The following is a 19,295-nucleotide window of genomic DNA, read 5'->3' on the forward strand; positions in this document are numbered from 1 at the left end:
TTATCTTATAAAACCAGTGGAACTTCAAAATCGTTAAAATTCATGGCTCCCGCCGCATTGCACGGGTACACAACTAGTATATATATATATATATATATATATATATATATATATATATATAATATCATTAAAAGAAAATAATAACATTAAAATTTAAAAGACTTTTATCCACTTTACCTTAGTAATCCAAATAAAGTTCACGAAAAAGTCTAGTTTATTTGTTTGAAATCGTGATTTCAGTTATATGATGTTTGAATTTATGTTTAGTTTTATATTGTAATCTAATACATTGTTTGTAATGGTTCGATTATATTTGAGACATTTAAACTTACATCTTTAAAAAAATTGTAATTTTTAATTGTGAAAATTAGCATATTGTAATTTTTTTCCAGATTGGGTTCAGGTTTCGATTTCGGGATCATGTTCGGTTAAAACCAATGGTGATTTTGAGAATTTTTACCCTTAATAGGTTCCCCAACAGGGATAAGGGAAACTGCGGGGACCCGATGGGGATCCCCGATAAGATCCCCAACGGGGATCGGGGCGGTTACGAGGACGATTTTAGCTATCGGTTTCGGAGACGGAGATACCAATACCCAGCCCGTTGCCATTCCTAAATTTCTCAGGTTCTTTTTAGTTTTAGTAAATTTAATGATTTATTTATTCGATTTTAAAAAGTTTAAAAATATATTTTTTCAAAAAAATTTAAGGACTTAACCACTTAAAATATAAAAATTTATTTTGACTTTTAGGGGTCGTTTACCAAACACTTACCTGGGTAAGCGCTTATCAAGTCATATTATCTTACCGAATGAATACGGTGAGTACCAAGAATCTTACCCGGTAAGAGCAGGACAAGGACCAAAAATCTTACCCGTTAAATGAGAGCGATGACTCTTACCACGGTAAGCGCTTACCGGATAAATTGTTGCATACAATACCGTTTTGGTGGACTAAAACCTTACCGAGTAAGTAAATGATAGTTTAATTTTACCAGTAAACACTTACCGGGTAAATGTTTGATAAACAACCCCTTCTATTTTAAAAAAATTTATATTATCAAAAAATTGGGGAATATGAAACATAAATAATAGTTTTTTGTAATTTAATTCACACAATCTTGGTGATTTTAGTGAAATGCTTAGATCATTTTGTTTAATTAGATTCACAAGTGAATACGGATTGATAGTTGGGCTATAAAGGGGGTAAGGAGGTGCAAAATTCACACTCGTTTTGAGCTATTTTGAACCCGGGATCGTTAGATGGCACCTGTACAACACGAAGGAACAAACATTCCCGATATTAAAGACTATTCAACACATTTGCGCCAACTCCTCGAGTACTATGCGATAACATAGAGCTTGCAAGGATAGCGTAAAAGCGAAGCCCACTAGAAAGAAGTTAAAAAGCATTGGTTCTTAATGAACTCGAAGAAAACTTCTAGTGTTTGTAGAAATGATGGAACAGAATAATGATACCGAAAAGGCAATTGAATTTGGCGCCGGGACATGATGTTTCGCCATCATTCACACAGAAGCTTGTTTCCAGAACTCGATGGGCTTCCGATGCTGAAAAGAAAAAAGAACCAAACTCAAAACCGTCACCATGAATGGAACTCAAAAGAAGACATTTGGTTTGAATCCTTAGCATCAAGCATTGATCATATCTCAATGTGTGTGTGTGTGTGTGTCAATGACTGAAAAAACGGGGTCAAGGGGCACCAAAAACATGGATTTTACCTGGGAAATTGGCATCTTCGTTCTCACTGATTCGATCATTGAAAAGTCAATATCTGCAACAGCAATTCCTGTTGATACCCTATCTGAAAACGCGTAGTTTGAATATGTGAATTCGGTGTTCATGAAGTTGCAGCTCGAGAGAAGAACAAATGGAATCCTACTTCTCTGTTCCATAGTTAGAATTCACATTTTGAAAATTCAAACCGGCTACCTTTTTACATTTAAACCATTCTTAACGATATTCAGATACTTAGAATGACGATGAAGAGTTCTTACCTGGTAGACGACCAATCACGGTCCCCCAAGGATCAATTATTAATGTATCACCAAAACTCTCTCTCTTCTCACTATGTTTTCCTGCTTGTGCAGCAGCTATAACCTGATTTGACATCAAAATTTTAGCTACTTTCCCACTTCTGTTTGACAGCATAAATCCAAACAAACGAAACGGATGAAAAGATTTAGTCATCTAACTAAAAGGGTAGTCATTGGCCCAGCGATACCGGGATTACTGGCACAGCCCAGACTCCTAAGAGGTTAGTGGTTCAAACCCCACCAAAGGTGAGGAGTGTGAGCGAGTATTTTCCATGTATAAATATTATATACTTCAGAAAAAGAAAAAAAGAAGATTTAGTCATCTAAGTACTGCAAAGGAAAACAATAAAATACGCAATTGATAGGAGATGACAGTAATGCTGCATACGTAACATTGAGTCTCTATGGCACGAGCACGAAGAAGGATCTCCCAGTGTGCCTCACCAGTTACTTTTGTGAATGCAGCAGGAACTAACAAAACCTGCATTTTGGATTAGAAGTATGTAAATAATCGTTGGTTAAAATGTAAACACTAAAAGCTATTGTACAGATTGAGAAATTGCTTGAACCTCTGCACCATGGTGGAACCGTAGCTGTTGATAAAGCTCAGGGAACCTCAAATCATAGCATACGGTCAGACCCAAACGTCCAAAGGGACTATCCATGGCAACTATCTCCTTCCCTGCAAAACTTTTAGTTTGAATTAAACATGACGAGTAGCACATTTACATTTCTATAAGGTCAGAAACAACAGCTTTTTAGTAAAATCCTATCCAAAAGAATTGCGGTATGTTCAAAATATACTCCCTCGGTCCTAAAGTAAATGCAAAATTTCCTTTTCTTTTTGATAAATCTAAAGATGAGTACAACTTCCTTGTTTCTTTTGGTCAAGTTTCACCTCAAAGTTCCCAATTTGTGCTAAATTATCATTACATGAATAGCAATAGCGTTGATTTTGGTTAACAAGATTTCTCTATTTAGTCATTATTCACATGAATTCAGATATTCCAACTAACAATTAAACATCTTTTATCAACTATGTGCCAAGTCTTGCATTGCATTCATCATGGGACATAGAGAGTAATTATTAAGAAATGATAAATAAAGGCAAAACGGAAAGGGTACCCATTAACACTGCAATTTTCATTGGAAGGAAAACTATATAGCACGGCGTGAACATGTAAAGGTTATCTAAGAAAAAGTCATGTGGAACTTATTTATTCGTCATATAAAAGGGTATCAAGTAAAAGTAACAAGTTGCATGCCTGCGTCTGTAAAACTGCTCTCCTTAAAGACTGCACCTCCAGGAACATTCACATCAAACCTACAAAAATCAAAAGAAAATCCCTAATTTTGTGCAGTGAATGCTAACCATTTACTCCCCTAAACAAAACATATCACTTGCAAATGTCAAACAAACTCACATATGCATCTTCCGGTAGGTGCTTCTAATATTTCCAGCATCATCAATCAAAACATGAGTATTACATAAGTGTGCATCATCGGACCCTCTTTCTTGGAATCCTCCAAGCGACAGCCACATGTTTGACTCCCTGTATTTTGTCAAAATAGAAACCTAATCTTCTAAACATTTGTGCATGGGATCTCAAAGACGCTAAATGTTGTCAGGATCAAAGCACTACAACTTATGAGTGCCGGATAATAATCAAATCAAATTGGTCCCTCTCTCCAAAGCTTACCTTGCAAGAGCACAATACCCTTTCATAATTGGTCCATCTAGAGGTTCGGCGATTTTAAGGCTATCCCCGTCCTTTGCACCAACAAATGAGAAGTTTTCAGGAAAGCAAAGAAGTTTTGCCCCAGCTGAGGCTGCTTCCTACAAACAACATTTATAACCAAAGAAGTAGAAGTTGAGAAGACCTGCATGTCATACTCCACCCAAAAAAAACGGTGCACTTCAAGTTTTGGTCAACCAGACTACTTTTCGTTAGGATTTAGCTATGTTGTTGAAAACGGTGCAATAGCAGTTATTGGTCCCACATAAAAATGCGGTGGTAAAATATTGGTGGTAAATTGCGGTTCCGAGAAGAGCGGTGCAATTTGCCGCTATTTCACCGATATTTAACATAAAATAGCGATCACCGCTATTTGCAGTTGGGCCTTCTTTTATCTGATGCTTACATTTTGGTCCTGTTTTTATTTTAACTTGTGCTATTCTAATAGTTTAAAACTTTAAATCATGTAATCCAACAAATACCATTCTTTAAAGATCAAAGAATTAGATTAGACTTTATTAGGTTTTCAATTTTCTTTCAACATCATCGTCCTCCTCAGTCCTCACTCGACCTCGATACTCCCAGGCCCCAGCCATTAATTTTGTTTACTTAAATAAATCATAAAAAACAGATAGTTAATATTAGTTAAAATAATGGAGATCTCTAAATCAAATTATTCATTATATCATTTTTCCTCCTCGACAGTCGAGAGCCTCCTCCGTCTTCTTCTTCACAGCCACTTCACAACCACAAGTCTTAAGTTGATGTTTTGATGTTTTGATGTTGAAACTATATTTTGAATTAATGCATATAGTATGTTAAGTTATGTATGCATACATATATATTATATATAATTCTAATAATTATTATATGAACCGCTATTTTTTGACCGCTATACCACGGCAATAACCGTTATTTCAAATCTCAGTCTTGACTGCTATTTTATAATTTGACCACTGTAGTATAGGGATTTAGTCACAAACATAGTATTATGTACATGATAATAATTACAGAAAATGAAAAATCAAAGACATACCGTTGACGTCATTCAACAATTTTCCTATTTCCAAGATTGTTGCATGGATTCTGTTATACTCGTGCATTTTTTAAGTACATAAAATGTATACAAGGCAAATGAAACTCACATACATACCTCACCTTTGGTGTGGTTGGAACCTTGACCTCTAACAAAGTTGGGTTGTCGGATACAGCTGGGCCGAATACCCTTTGGTTACTCATGCATTATTGTAAGAGATGAATGGCACCATTTCTAAGAAAAGTTTGGACAAAAAATGAATAAATAGGAAACCTATCTGCAATGAATCAAACAGAGGGAGAAGGAAGTTGAATGTCTCCTCTTACCCAACACTATTTATACTCAGGTCCGTAACAACTTATTCCTAAGTTACCCTTTTTTCCAACAATTTCCTAACCGGTGAATCATATCCCTTTGCTTGTGGTCCCCTCCTGGCCAGATTCGCGATGCACCTTCCACTAAGTTGCTAGTTAGTATATTTTAGTTTTATTAAGGTGTACCTTTCAGTTTGGTTGTAGATTGTTCGTTCATGTATTCTCCTTGTGTAACCATCATTTTTTTGTTGCTTGCTTGATTTTTATTGTCCCCATCTTTCTTTTCACTAACTTTTGTTTGAGGACAAGCAAAATCTAGGTCTGGAGTTGTTGATAACTTCGTTATTTGCCGGTTTTACCCTCCGAATCATAAGTTTACAGCTTGTTCCCAAGAAAATATTAGTATTTCGGAAGTGAAATTTTGTTGAAAGTGGTGTAGGCATACAAAATGACAAATAGAAGGAAAACATCTATTTATACACCATATTGATCTCCAATTGAAGGTGTGAACCAAGTGAATCAGTCAAGAAAATCAGAATCTGAGCCTATGTGTGTCGCGCGATCCTAGCAAATGGCAAGATCGTGTATGTGGCTCGCGAAATGTATATCGGATGTGGCCAGAGCCTATCTAATGGGTATTATGCAATGTGTGCTTGTGTCGAGATCACCTACATGGATTGCGAATCGAGCGAAGAATGTTCTGAAGTCTACATGGTCTACCCTTTTGTTGTCTCATTCGCATCCAAGTGAAGAAAAGAAGCAAGCAAGGTGTGTTACACGATCTTGGATTGCATATGTCATCTTGTATAACAAGAAGCTAAGACACTGATTTAGGGTTATCTTGGAATTTTGGAGGCGAAGCATTTTCCATTATATTCTCAAGGATTTTGAAGCACCGGAGGTGGTGTGAGCATTTATTGAAGAGGTGGAGCACTTATTGAAGCTTCAAGTTGGTGGTCGGACGTTATTAATTGATGGAGAATTCCTTTTCTTGTATTTGTTGAAAAACCATACCAGGTTAGTGTTTTCCTTGTTTATTTGATGTTCTCTACTATTATCATTTGGTGTCATATACTATTATCATGAGCTAAAACACTTCGACGTGGGGGGAATGATGAATTTTGTATTGATATCAATGAATATATGATTTTTACCATTTCTTAACATAAAATATTGCTGGTTGAGTTCTTATATCTTGTTCTTAATGCTTTGCATGATTAATCATCTTGCTTTGATGTTTTGGGTGTATTTCCTCTTGAGAAGTTGGTTGTATAACTAGATAATAGGTACTTGAACCAACAGTGAGACATTGGATAGAGATATACCACGTACACCCGAGTCATGTGTTATGCAAATCTTATGCTTGACGAGTTGAATGTTTGTGTTTGTTAGTTGAGATATTTTAACAAATATTTCATTATACACTCTTGCCATCGCTTGAGAGAGTAGTGAGTATTTAAGGATTTATCATTTTCATCCTTAGGTTTTGGCTAATAGATTTGTGATAATTTGTATATATGATGAAATCCAAATGAGATCTAACCCATAACTCTATTCCTTATAAGTAAATCTTCGAGGTGCTTTAATTCGTAGTTGATTGCAATTGCTTGCTTCCATTAGCAGTGATATTTAGGGTTATAATTACAATCACATCATTTTACCATCCATCCGTTTAGAACTTGGGGTGACCTTTGTGGTAATTAATCTAATAGTTCCTTGGATCGATACTCATACTTGTTACATCTAACTTGATTGGCACCAGTTGCAATGAATTTAACGTGTTGCATAAATTCCCTATCACCGCATGATCCCTCCCTTCCATTTCCACGTCATCTTTGCCCACGGAATAAAAGAGTCGGTGTTGATTCCCTGCTCCAGTTCGGTCTTCTGCATAGTCCAAGAAGATTGCTCTCAACTCCCTTTCCGATGAAAACTCCCTAGACAAGGCATCCACCACTCGATTAGCAACCAAGCTTGTAATGAATCTCAAAATCAAACCCTAAGAGTTCGCTTTACTATTTTTGGTAATCCGTTCCTACTTCTTGTTGCTCGTTAAGTACTTGAGACTTTGTTGGTCTGTGTGAATAACAAGGTGGTGTCCCAGTAGATAATGCCGCCATTTTTGCACCTCAAAAACTATGGCCAACGTTGTAAATGGGCTTTAAACTAAAAGGCAATAAGGTGGCCATTTTGGAGCAAAACAGAGGTGCTCCAGATGCATCAGTCTCCACTATTAATGGATGTGTAAAATCCCGTATCGCTAAAATGGGGGATCTGGTCATGGCAATTTTGAGTTACTGGAATGACTTGCTTGAAGGCCTCAATGGCGAGTTCAAACCACCTAAAACACACTTTTTTAGTTGGTCAATTAATTCGAGAAGCCACCTTAGCAATACCTGGTGATGAAGTTCCTGTAATATCCGGCCAAGCCTTAAAAACTGTGTAAGTCCCTTAAATTTTTCGAAATTGGCCCATCAACCATAGCTTTGATCTTATCTGAATCAATCATCACTCTCGTAGTTTAGATGACATGGCCAGGGTAGGCAACTTCTGCTTTCCCTATATCACATTTGCTCGGGTTGGCATTAAATTGATATCAGACCACTAGCTCTAGCACCATTGCCAAGTGTTTTGCTTGGTGCTTTTGTTCGTTTCTATTGTATAATATGATATCATAAAATAAAAAAACAGGCACAAATTTGTGAATATGAGGTTGTTGTGAATATGAGGTTGGGATACGTCGTTCATCACAGATTAAGTTGTGGTAGGGATAAGCAGTGGTCGGGAAGTTGGTAGGTCAAACAACACGACTACGAATTCGTAGTGGCCCTTGTGGGTTCAAAATGTTGTCTTTGCAACATCCTTATCTTTAACTCGAATTTGATGGTATCCCGATTTGATATCAAGCTTAAGAAATACAACCGCCCCATGCAATTCTGAAGATTTTCTGGAGCTGTCGATAATTGCATCAAAGATCTCGAGGATCCTGTCAACTAAGGGTGTTATCCCTCATTTCCAGCTTTCTGTGTTTAGAGATTTTCTCTATCCTTTCTTTAGTTGAAATGATTCTCCTTATCCTTTATTTAGTTGAAAGGATTCTCCTTCTTTTGTATAAATAGTCATGCTTTGTGTTTTATAATAAACAGGAAAATATATGAAAAGCCTTTGGGGATCAACTCTGTTTGGTTTCTAGATGGTATCAGAACGTGGTTTCTGATCATCACCTTCTTGGAAAACCTTTCCTTTAATTTCGGTACATACCAACCAGACCAAATTGCTCTGGTTAGCGAGTCCACCAACTCCACCACCGACCAAAACAAATCCAACAACCCTCCTCCACAAGTTCAACAAATGGTTGTCACAAGCTAAACGGCCAAAATTTCAACTTGTGGACACATTCCATCCAGATCTTCATTGGCGGCAAGGGAAAAGAAGACTCTCTCGGGGAAAAGCGTGTCACCTGAAGGAGACCCCACTTACAAACAATGGAAAACCGAGAACAACCTTGTAATGTCATGGCTTCTCAGCTCTATGACGGCTGAAATTGGAGAGCAATTCATCTACTACAAAACCGCCGCTGAAATCTGGGAAGCAGCAAGGGACACCTTTTCTAATAAAGATAATGCCTCTGTTATCTTTGAAATCAAGGGGTTACTCCATGATCTCCGGCAAGGAGACTCCATAGTTACGAGTTATTACACAGCCCTAACTCGTTTATGGCAACAACTTGATACTCTCGATGAAAATATGTGGAGTTGTCCCACTGATGCAAAGCGATATAGGCAGATCCTCAAAACTGACACGATCTGCAGGTTCCTTCTCGGTCTAAATCGAGAACTAGATGAAGTTTGAGGAAGAACACTCAGCACTAAGCCATTGCCCAACATTCGTGAAGGGTTCTCTAAGGTTCAACGTGTGGAACTGGAAGGCAGAAGAAAGGTAATGCTTGGAAGCACTACTACCTACCCCGCTAGTTGCTCAATACCCATCACCTAGTGGGGAATTTCAACAAGGTAATTTCCAGAAAAGGTCAGGACGGCCATGGTGTGACCACTGCAAACGGACAGGTCACACAAAAGAAGTATGTTGGAAAATTCATGGGAAACCAAGGGATCGGAAATCAAACCTCTCGAAAAACAATGGCCGTACAAATATGGCAACTTCTCAAAGTCATGAACCATTTAGCAACGAATAGGTAGCAGCCCTCCAAAAAATTCTCCATGACAAGCCACGGGGAACTCAATCCTTTGATCGAACAAAGATGCAAACATGGCACAAAGGAATGCGTTGACCACTCATATGGAGCAAAACAAACCATGGATTGTGGATTCTGGAGCATCAGATTATATGACTGGTAACCAAAACATCTTCTCCACTTTTCAGCCAGAATCAAGTGGTGCCACCGTACGAGTGGCAGATGGGTCCAATTGACAAGTCATGGGTATTGGTACAATTGTTATATCAAAAAAAATCGTGTTAAAATTTGTGCTTTATGTTCCAAATCTGGATTACAACCTTCTATTTGTTAGAGAACTCACCTAAGACTTGAATTGTCGTGCTAATTTTCTCCCTCATATATGTGAATTTCAGGTTTTAAACTCGAAGAAGAAGATTTGTAGTGCTAAAGTTCAGGCAAGTCTGTATCTCCTTAATACCAATGTGTTCGCAAACCCCTCCAAAATCAAGCCAGCCTTGTTTACAGTTTCTAGCGTAAAAAAGTGATGTTATGCGTAGACTAGGTCATCCCAATTTTTTGTACTTAAAGAAATTATTCCCTGAATTAATAAACGATTCTAGTTCTCTTAAATGCGAAACATGTCAAATCTCGAAACATGTTTGACATTCCTACCCGCTAGTTCCTTATAAAGCCTTTCATCCATTTCACCTTATTCACAGTGATGTTTGGGGACCTTCTCGAATAAAAAATATAACCGGGTCACGGTGGTTCATCACATTTATCGATGACGACACCCGCGTAACTTGGTTATTTTTAATGAAGGAAAAATCCGAAGTTGGGACTATTCCAAAAGTTCCACAAAATGATTCACACCTAATTTGTGATCTATGTTGTTACCACGGTCAAAATACAAAATATCAGGTCAGGACCGATATTCGATATTTCTATTATATCGATGATATGTGATATATCGGTCCAAAATAGTGGTTAATATAATATTTCTTAGAATTATATATATATATGTATATTATATATATATATGTATATTATATATATGTATATATTATATATGTATATATGTATATATTATATATGTATGCATCCATAAACATATCATATGCATTATTAGAGTTTAGAAAGATAGTTACAAAATTAAAACATCACATAAACAAGTCCCACAAAACAAAATAGGAAAAGTGTTCAAAAATAAGTGTGAACTGTGAAAGAACCAAGAAAAGAAGAAGCGTGAAATGTGAAGAACCGAAAAGAGAAGAAGTGTGAGACCTAATATACGTGTTGACCGTTGACCAAATAAAGAGGCCCAAAAAACTAAGTCCAACATGTAACAGAAAAAGCCCAAACATTTGCCTTATAGAAAATCGGTATATCCGACCGATTTTTCCATCAAAATATTGGTAAATATCGGCAATATTGTCGGAACCGATATTTTAACCGATATTTCACCACCGATATTTTTTTCAGAGACTGATATCCGATATATCGCCGATATATAGCGATTTTAACAGCATAGATTATGATGTCCGCATATTTTATCAATCGCATGCCCTCTCGAATCCTCACTTTCCAAACACCACACCAAACATTCTTATCCCCCTATCCTCATCTCAAACTCATGTCCCATATTCCTCTAAAAGTGTTTGGGTGTATAGCCTTTTGTCCACAATACACAACCAAACCAAAGCATACTTGATCCGCGAGGGTTTAAATGTATATTCTTGGGTATTCTCCTAACCAAGAAGGGTACGAGTGCTACTCTCCATCCACAAAGTATACAACACCAGGGATGTTACCTTCTTCGAAGAACAACCATTCTATGCCAAAATCGATATTCTGAGGGAGAGTGTGCAAGAATACCGGTTCCTGGCATACTAAGACACCACAAATCAGCCCTCATCTGTCTCAAGTCGGTCCTCACTAGTCTCAAACTTGCCCTTGGCAGAAAAAAGTCAGCCTATTGATACTGATAACACAATTCCAAAAGATTACATTGTGTATACAACGTCACAGAAACCTACTGTTGAGCCGCTGCACTGTCAAATTACTTATCGAGGGTCATAACAGGCAAATGATCATACAGGCAGTAATCCTTCCTTCTCGTATAATACTAAAAATTCTGATGACCTGGAAATTCCAATAGCTATCAGAAAAGGGAAACGGAGTTATACAATGCACCCGATAGGCAACTTCGTGTCATATGAGAAATTATCACCCAAGTATAGAACTTCCACTACCAACTTGGATGAGATAAAAATTCCCAGGAACATACAAGAAGCTATTTATCAGAAGGAATAGAATGAAGCAGTAAATGAGGAGGTCAAAGCCCTAAAAACCAATCGCAAATGAGAATATAAGAAACTACCAAAAGGAAAGAAGACAGTTGGGTGTAAATGGGTTTTCTCCATAAAATACAATGTTGATGGAAGCATTAGCAGATATTAGGCCAGGTTGGTGGCCAAGGGTTTCACTCAATCATACGGAATTGACTACTCCGAGACCTTTGCACCGGTCGCCGAACTTAACTCCATACGTGTGCTATTGTCTATAGCCGCTAACCTAGACTGGCCCCTACACCAGTTGGACATCAAGAATGCTTTCTTAAATGGAAAACTAAAGGAAGAAGTCTATATGGATGTGCCCCCAGGACTGGAATCTGGCGAAGATCAAGGATAGGTGTTGCATATTGTTAAAATCATTATATGGTCTAAAGCAATCCCCACGTGCTTGGTTTGACAGGCTCACTCAGGTACTAAAGAGACATGGCTTCATTCAAAGGCAAACTGACCACACAATGTTTACCAAACATTCCTCGGACAGTCGAATTGTTGTGATGATCATGTATGTGGACGACATCATCATTACCGGAGATCTTTTTCAAGAGATCGCCCATCTAAAAAGTTCTTGGAAGAGAGTTCGAAGTCAAAGATTTTGGACAGTTAAAATACTTCCTAGGAATGGAGATCGCCAGATCAAATAAAGGAATTGTTGTATCACAGAGAAAATATATTCTTGATCTTCTCTCTGAAACCGGACTTTAGGGATGCAAGTCAACAAGTATTGCAATGAACCTGCCAGCAGGTCACCTCAACCAAAAAAAGATGCAAAGCTTGTGGATAAAGGGAGATATCAACGGTTGGTTGGAAAATTAATATATCTTGCCCATACAAGACCGGATATTGGATATGTAGTCGAAATGGTCAACAGGTTCATGAAGACTCCAACTAAGCAAAACATGGATGCAGTGTTCCAGATCCTCCACTATCTCAAAAAAAAATCCAGGATAGGGACTCTTCTTGGAAAAAAAAACAAATAGGAGAGACCTTCAAATCTTCACTGATGCTGACTGGGGAGGTTCAAGAACCGATAGAAGATCCACAACAGGTATTGTACCTTTGTTTGGGGAAACTTGGTAACAGCAAGTGGTTTCCAGGAGCAGCGCTGAGGCTGAATTCAGGGCCATGTGCCATGGGATTTGCAAAGGAATTTGAATTAAAAGGATGTTCAAGGAACTAAGGCTTCTCAACATAAACCAATAAAGCTCCTATGTGACAAGGCAGCCATAGAAATTGCAAAAAACCCGGTGCATCACGATAGAACGAAACATGTGAAGATAGATCAACACTTTATCAGAGAGAAGATAGAAACAAGAGCACTTGAGATCTCCTTCGTGCCATCTGAACTTCAAGTAGCAGATGTCCTTACTAAAGCTTTACCCAGGGGCAAGTTCGAAAAAATGATAAACAAGTTGGATATGATCGACCTCCATACCCAACTTGTGGGGGAGTGAAGATTTTCTAGAGCTGTCAATAATTGCATCAAAGATCTCGGGGATCCTGTCAATTAAAGGTGTTATCCCTAATTTCCAGCTTTTTGTTTTTAGAGATTTTCTCTATCCTTTCTTCATTAGAAAGAATTATCCTTATCCTTTCTTTAGTTGAAAGGATTCTCCTTCTTTTGTATAAATAGTCTTGCTTTGTGTTTTATAATAAACAGGAAAATATATGAAAAGCCTTTTAGGCTCAACTCTGTTTGGTTTCTAGAAACTCGTTGAGCATTCAGTCACTAGAATCGGAAACTTGTTGGGGATGGTGACTTTGTAATACAAACAACATCTCCATGATCCATCCTTCTTTTTGACCAAAAGGACTGAACAAGAAAAGCGGAACTTGCATCATGTCATGGACACGTCTTCCAAATACCCACTTTCAGGGCATGAGGATACTGAAAGGGTCATACTCTAACCGGTTCAACCCTTCTTCTTTTAGGTTATTCACATGCTCCTGAGCCCTACGTGGGGGTAACCCTTTTGGCAATTTGAAATACCCGTTGGTAAGAATGGATGAGGTTTTGTAGGTATGAAGGGGCAACTAGAAAAGTACCTTGTCATGGTTGTCGTTCTACTTGGTTGAACCCGATCAGATACCCCTCTCCTTAATTAACAATTAAGCGAAGTATATTTTTTAGGGTCACCCCAGACCGATCCAAAGAGAGATCCTCTCGAAGAGTAACGGTTACCATTCACAAGGAATTCATCACTTACGTCCACCAATTTACAGTCACTGCACCCAATTTTTCTAACCACCGGATGACCAAATTGAGGTCAAAATTTACTTAAGTAAAGAGGAAAGAAATTTTCAATTACCTCAATTCCTAGGAAGTACAAAAATGCACCCTAACCAAGTAACCATGCATAGCCTCTCCATAACCTGATGAAACCCCAAATCCACTTGAGTCTTTGGAATTCCCATTTTGTGAACACAGCCAACAAAATGAAATAGTTGGTTGTTGGGGTTGACCATGAGCACTACCTTGAAGCCCAGTAAGTACCATAGTAGTTACGGTGTCTTTGGATTGGTTACCCATAATACCAACTTAAAACTCATTCTGATTACGGTCCCTTCTTTGCTTACTTCAACGATTCTTTCATCACTCTCTTATGTCTCATCCTCTTCTCAAGACAGCAATGCACTCGGTCCCTACAGTGACATCGATGCCCCACGTTCCATTTTTCATCGCACCAAAAACAAAGTCCTCTCTCTCACTTTTGTTGAAGCTCTTTGACGTAGTGTAGGTTTGAGGAAGGATCGACAAGCATCTAAACCCTTTCACGTTTGAGATTACGAATAGTAAAACTCAAGAAACTCAGAATTCTCAGAAGAGAATTTTTATCATCAATAATCTGATTAATAATGAAGAAAACAACTTTATTTATAGTTTAATCTAGGAGAAAGATAACTATAAAAGATCAAGGCTAAAACAAGTGTAACTAAACAAGAAAATTAAAAGATAAAAATAAGAATGAGAGAAATAGTTGTTGGAAATCTTAGATCGGCTTGGCCTAGGTGCGGGTGAGGTCGCAGAGATAGGTGGGAAGCCAAACAGTAGCTTAGGCAACCCCTATGCGGGTTTAGCCGCATGCTACTAGCCCCAGCAGGACTCGAGAAAGCTAGGCGGGTTGCGCACAGGTTGAGCCACAAAGCAATCGCGTTCGTTACTGTTTGCCTTGTTCGATTTGTTCTTCAATTTCCGTTGCAACCTTCTTTATATCAGTCTCCTCCACTTCAGAAGAACTCGACCCAGAGTTCTCTTTAAATAAAAACGCATCATCCTTATGGTACTCGTAAATGTCGGCGACATTGAAGGTGTTTGAGATGTGCCATGAATCGGGAAGGGTAACGACGTAAACATTGTTGTTAATCTTTTTTGCAATTGAACAGTCGTATTTCCTTGGTTGAAGCTTCCAATAAGTACCAATAAGAGATCATTCCTTCCGAAGGAATACCATTATTTCGTCTCCCTCGTGGAAAACCTTCTTTCGTCGGTGTTTTTCAGTCGCTGCTTTATTCTTCAAGTCGGTTGCCTCGAGTTGAGCTTTGGCAGCTTCTTTTGTTGCAGAACTTCTTTAGCCATGTTCCCCGCTGCTATGCTAACTTTGGGATCTTGAGGTATCTTGACCAAGTCAACCACGTGTCTCGAAGATGAAGCGTAGACTAAAGAGAAAGGAGAGTGACGAGTGGCGGTGTGAACTGCACTATTGTAAGCAAACTCAATTTGGGGTAAGGCCATGTCCTATTATTATGGCTTGTCACCAAATATGCTTCGGAGCATGTTTTCCAAAGTGCAGTTAGTCACTTCCGTTTGGCCGTCGGTTTGGGGGTAAGTGGTGCTACTTTTCTTGAGAGTTGTCCCGAACATCCGCCAAAGTGTAATCCAAAAATGGCTCACGAATTTAGTGTCTCGATCGTAGGTGATTGATTTGGGGACCCCATATAGACATAACACCTCTTTGATCGACTAACTTTCGTGATACAAGGTTTTTACAACTTCCGATATCAACAATGAGGTTACATACCTTTTTAGAGACTGAGCAATGAGACCGCAATAGGTTCTTCCTTTGTCCGTCTTCTTTGGATGAAAGGAGTACCCGTTGGAGCACGATATTGATTTTCTCTTGGAAATCCTCTTCGGGCAAACTCCACACCATCATAGTCGTCATCCTCACCGCTTTTTTCGCCTTCTACTAACCTGACCGTCCCCCAGTTAGTACATTCGTTGGATCTATGACTTGGTTGTCCGCATCGGTAACACTTGAGACCCATTGGTTTGGCGTACGAATTAGGGTCTTTGGAGGAGTCGTCTTCTCTTGTAGTCCGCTACTAGAACCACCGGTGTTGGTTCGGAAAAGTTGTTGGTGTCTAGGGAAGCTGTAACTCCTTTTCATTTATTAGGAGTTGGAGTTTCGGTTGTTACCTGATATCGGCAATAGGATGAGGTGCATGCAAACTTTTCCATTAGTTCTAATTTTAGTGCCAAGCTCGAAGCTTCAGTGACGATTCACACGGTTGGGAGCCCGATTTTGTCCTGGATAGCTAGCTTTAAATCGTTGATATAACGAGCAACCCTTTGACCTTCCGACTCTCTGGTTTCATTGTGTTCGAATAGGCGTAGGAACTTGGTGGTATAATCAATTACAGACCTAGTATCTTAGTTGCATTCCAGATACATCTTGTATAAGATCTGCTCATAATCTTCGGTAGAAAACGCTCTAATATGAGTTGCTTCATTCTTCTCCATGATTGCACTGGTCCTTTTCGTTGTCGCTATCGTTGAAGGACGAGTTTGCCCCACCAAACGGAGGCGGTGCTTTTGAGGCGAAAAACAACCATCTTTATCTCCTTATGCTCAGGAACTTCCATAACTTCGAAGAATCGATCGACTTAGATCTGCCAGTCTATAAATTCTTCTACTCCCATTGTTCCATAGAAAAAGGGGATGTCCGCCTTCATTCGGTAGTCGTGGTCGTTCCTTCTCGGGTTTATCAGTTCAGCTCTCACCTCCTCTTCAGATTCGGACCTTGACAGGTTGATCCGGTTACGGTTACCGCCGAGCGGAACCCTACTTGGTTCTTCACGTCTTTCCCTTCTCTGGCGAGGGCCGTTGTCAGTTCGGGTGAAGTATTGATGGACAATCGTTGTCAGATTGTCTATAGATGTGATAATAGCCGCAATCATCTCGGGGAAATATGCTTTGGTAACGGGATACTGATCTGCCATTGTTAGTGAAAAGAACAGGCGAATCCTGCTCTGATACCAACTGATGCAGAGTAAGTTTGCGGAAGGATCAACAAGCATCTAAAACCTTGACATTTTGATGATTACAAATAGTAAAACTCAAGAAACTCATAGAACTCTCAAAAGAGAACTTTTATCATCAATAATCTAATTAATGATGAACGAAACAATCTTCTTTATAGTTTACTCTAGGAGAAGGATAAATATGAATGATAAAGGCTAAAACAATTGTAAGTAAACTAGGAAACTAAAAGATAAAAATAAGAATGAGGGTAAATAGCTGCTGGAAATCAAGAATGGGTGCGGGTGAGGCTGCATGATAGCCACGGAATAGAGATAGGCGGGCAGCCAAACAGTAGCTTAGGTGACCGCGGGTTTAACCGCATGCTACTCGCCCGAGAGGGAATCGACCAGAGAGCTAGGCCGGTTGGACGCGGGTTAAGCCACATGGCATTTGTGTTCCTTTTTGTTTGCCTTGTTTGATTTGTTCTTCGATTTCCATTGCAACCTTCTCCATACTCTTTGTCCAAGAGGTGTCGAACCTCCCCAAATGGCAAACTAGGGCTCTTTGATTATCCCCGAAGGTCTCACATGGTGGGAGTAGTTCAAGTCACCGGGATCATTGGTGACAGGAAGGGATAGGTCTATCGCCCTTGGTTTGACTAAGGAAAGTAGGGGTTGAATTTGGTGTTTTGATTTCCCAGTCCATAGGAGTAATTATGAGTACATACCTCAGATTTCCGGTTTAGCCTGACTTCAGCTTCTCTTCCACCCTTGCAGACAAATCCTTGGCCTGTATTTCATTTACGAAATGACCCACTGCTATCTCATTAGGAAAGATTATTCAGAGGAGCTAAAACTACAAAAGATTATTCAGAGGAGCTAAAAGGTCAATAAACTTGATTGGTATTTCGAGCTCTTGTACCAATTCTCAATGATTCAATATGAGGGAAAAGGAAGTTGAATGACTTAAATACCAAATGTAGGCTTTTCGAGAGGCTTTTCTCTCCAAGAACAACTGGGAAAAGAATTCTGCTTGCCCCTTTTCTTTTACTCACCACTATTTATCCTTGGACCCTTAACAACTTCTTTTGGCAAAAAATCCCGAGTTACCCTTTTTCTAACAATTTCCTAACTGCAGAATCTTTCCCCTTTGCTTGTGGTCCCCTCCTGGACAGATTTCTTTTTCTTTCGCCTGGTACAAGTAAAGTTGATATGATGATTCATAACACTATCATCCTAACTGCTGTCATGACTGTTTTCTAACAAAAGTTGGATCTATAACGTTGTGACCCAGTGTAGGGTCCAAATCAAGTTCCATATCAGAACACCTATTCAAAAATCATTTGCATTAATTCAGTCCTTTCAACCAATAGCCACAGCACCAAAGACTTACTTTTGCTAAAACACAAACAAAATCTCGAAAACAGGCTTCAGGAATGAAACTTCGAGCATTCAGAGTGTGCTATTGTTATTCCCAACGACATTGGTTAACAGGGTCAAACTGACTACTTTTTACATTCAAAATCCAAATGCCTTAATTTTCAAATTTCACAATGAAATATAACTTTATATGATAAAGTTTAATGCCTTCATCTTTATTTTCCCGGTACCAAGGAAGGCTTTTTGAGTTCATTTTGCTACTTTATGGACATTCGGGAAAAAAAAATTAACATCATCAATCAGTCATAAACTACAATGGACTTCAAATAAACAAGCCCTAACAAATACCCACCTTTTATTAGTTCAATAACATCAAAATGTTCAATTGCAGTGGTTTTGGAAGTTGCAAAAAACAAGTAATTGATAATTTAAACGATAATTCTAATGATCATTATGAATCATATAATCAAGAACACATGTTTGTAAATGCTTCACCTGACAATATGAGAGAAAAGACGCACCTTGACAAGACGAGAGCATGTGGCGTAATTGGTAGCAAGATCGTTAATAGATGTCATCTGAGCGGCGGCGATACGGACGGAGTTGACCGCCATCGTTGAGGCGTCGGCGGATATCGCACGGACGGTGGCTGACCGGTGGGCGATTGAAATTTTGAATTCGGTTGGGCTTAAGGTGGGTTTATAGCAGGTGATGTTTTGTACATGAAAGCCCATTCTTCATTGGCAGTTATCAAAAATGAGGAATAAACCCCCCGGGGAAGTTGTTAAATTGTTAAGAATTATCGTCCATCATTTACTCACTCATGGTTGTTATTATCGTGTAAGATTTTATGTCTATGATATAAGATAAAAGATACCCGTAAAGATAAGTATTTAGGGGTGTTTGAGATTGCTTATAAAAATAATTTATTCATTTATTTCGGTATGGTATTGGTAATAAGCATTTTTAAGTGTTTGGATAAACAACTTACATCAGTGTCAAACCA

General features: G+C 38.7%; 1 protein-coding gene across 2 annotated transcripts; it reads right to left on the reverse strand.

Annotated features, from left to right (window-relative positions):
• Positions 1-1,284: 1,284 nt before the first annotated feature.
• Positions 1,285-18,938, reverse strand: LOC112509432 (nitrilase-like protein 2). Of its 2 annotated transcripts, XM_025114389.1 has the most exons (9): positions 18,811-18,938; positions 3,755-3,891; positions 3,479-3,607; positions 3,320-3,378; positions 2,624-2,736; positions 2,443-2,535; positions 2,016-2,118; positions 1,740-1,822; positions 1,285-1,568 (listed from the first exon to the last, which is right to left on the reverse strand). In XM_025114389.1, exons 1-9 carry the CDS (start codon positions 18,901-18,903, stop codon positions 1,527-1,529), a joined length of 852 nt encoding a protein of 283 aa, XP_024970157.1. In that variant the 5' UTR covers positions 18,904-18,938; the 3' UTR covers positions 1,285-1,526. The 2 variants fall into 2 exon arrangements, with proteins under 2 accessions (XP_024970157.1, XP_024970158.1); XM_025114390.1 differs by lacking the exon at positions 1,285-1,568 and having other exon boundaries at positions 1,821-1,904.
• Positions 18,939-19,295: the final 357 nt, after the last annotated feature.

The sequence above is a fragment of the Cynara cardunculus genome (assembly GCF_001531365.2).
Source record: "Cynara cardunculus var. scolymus isolate 2C chromosome LG 3, CcrdV1, whole genome shotgun sequence".
Lineage (NCBI taxonomy): Eukaryota > Viridiplantae > Streptophyta > Magnoliopsida > Asterales > Asteraceae > Cynara > Cynara cardunculus.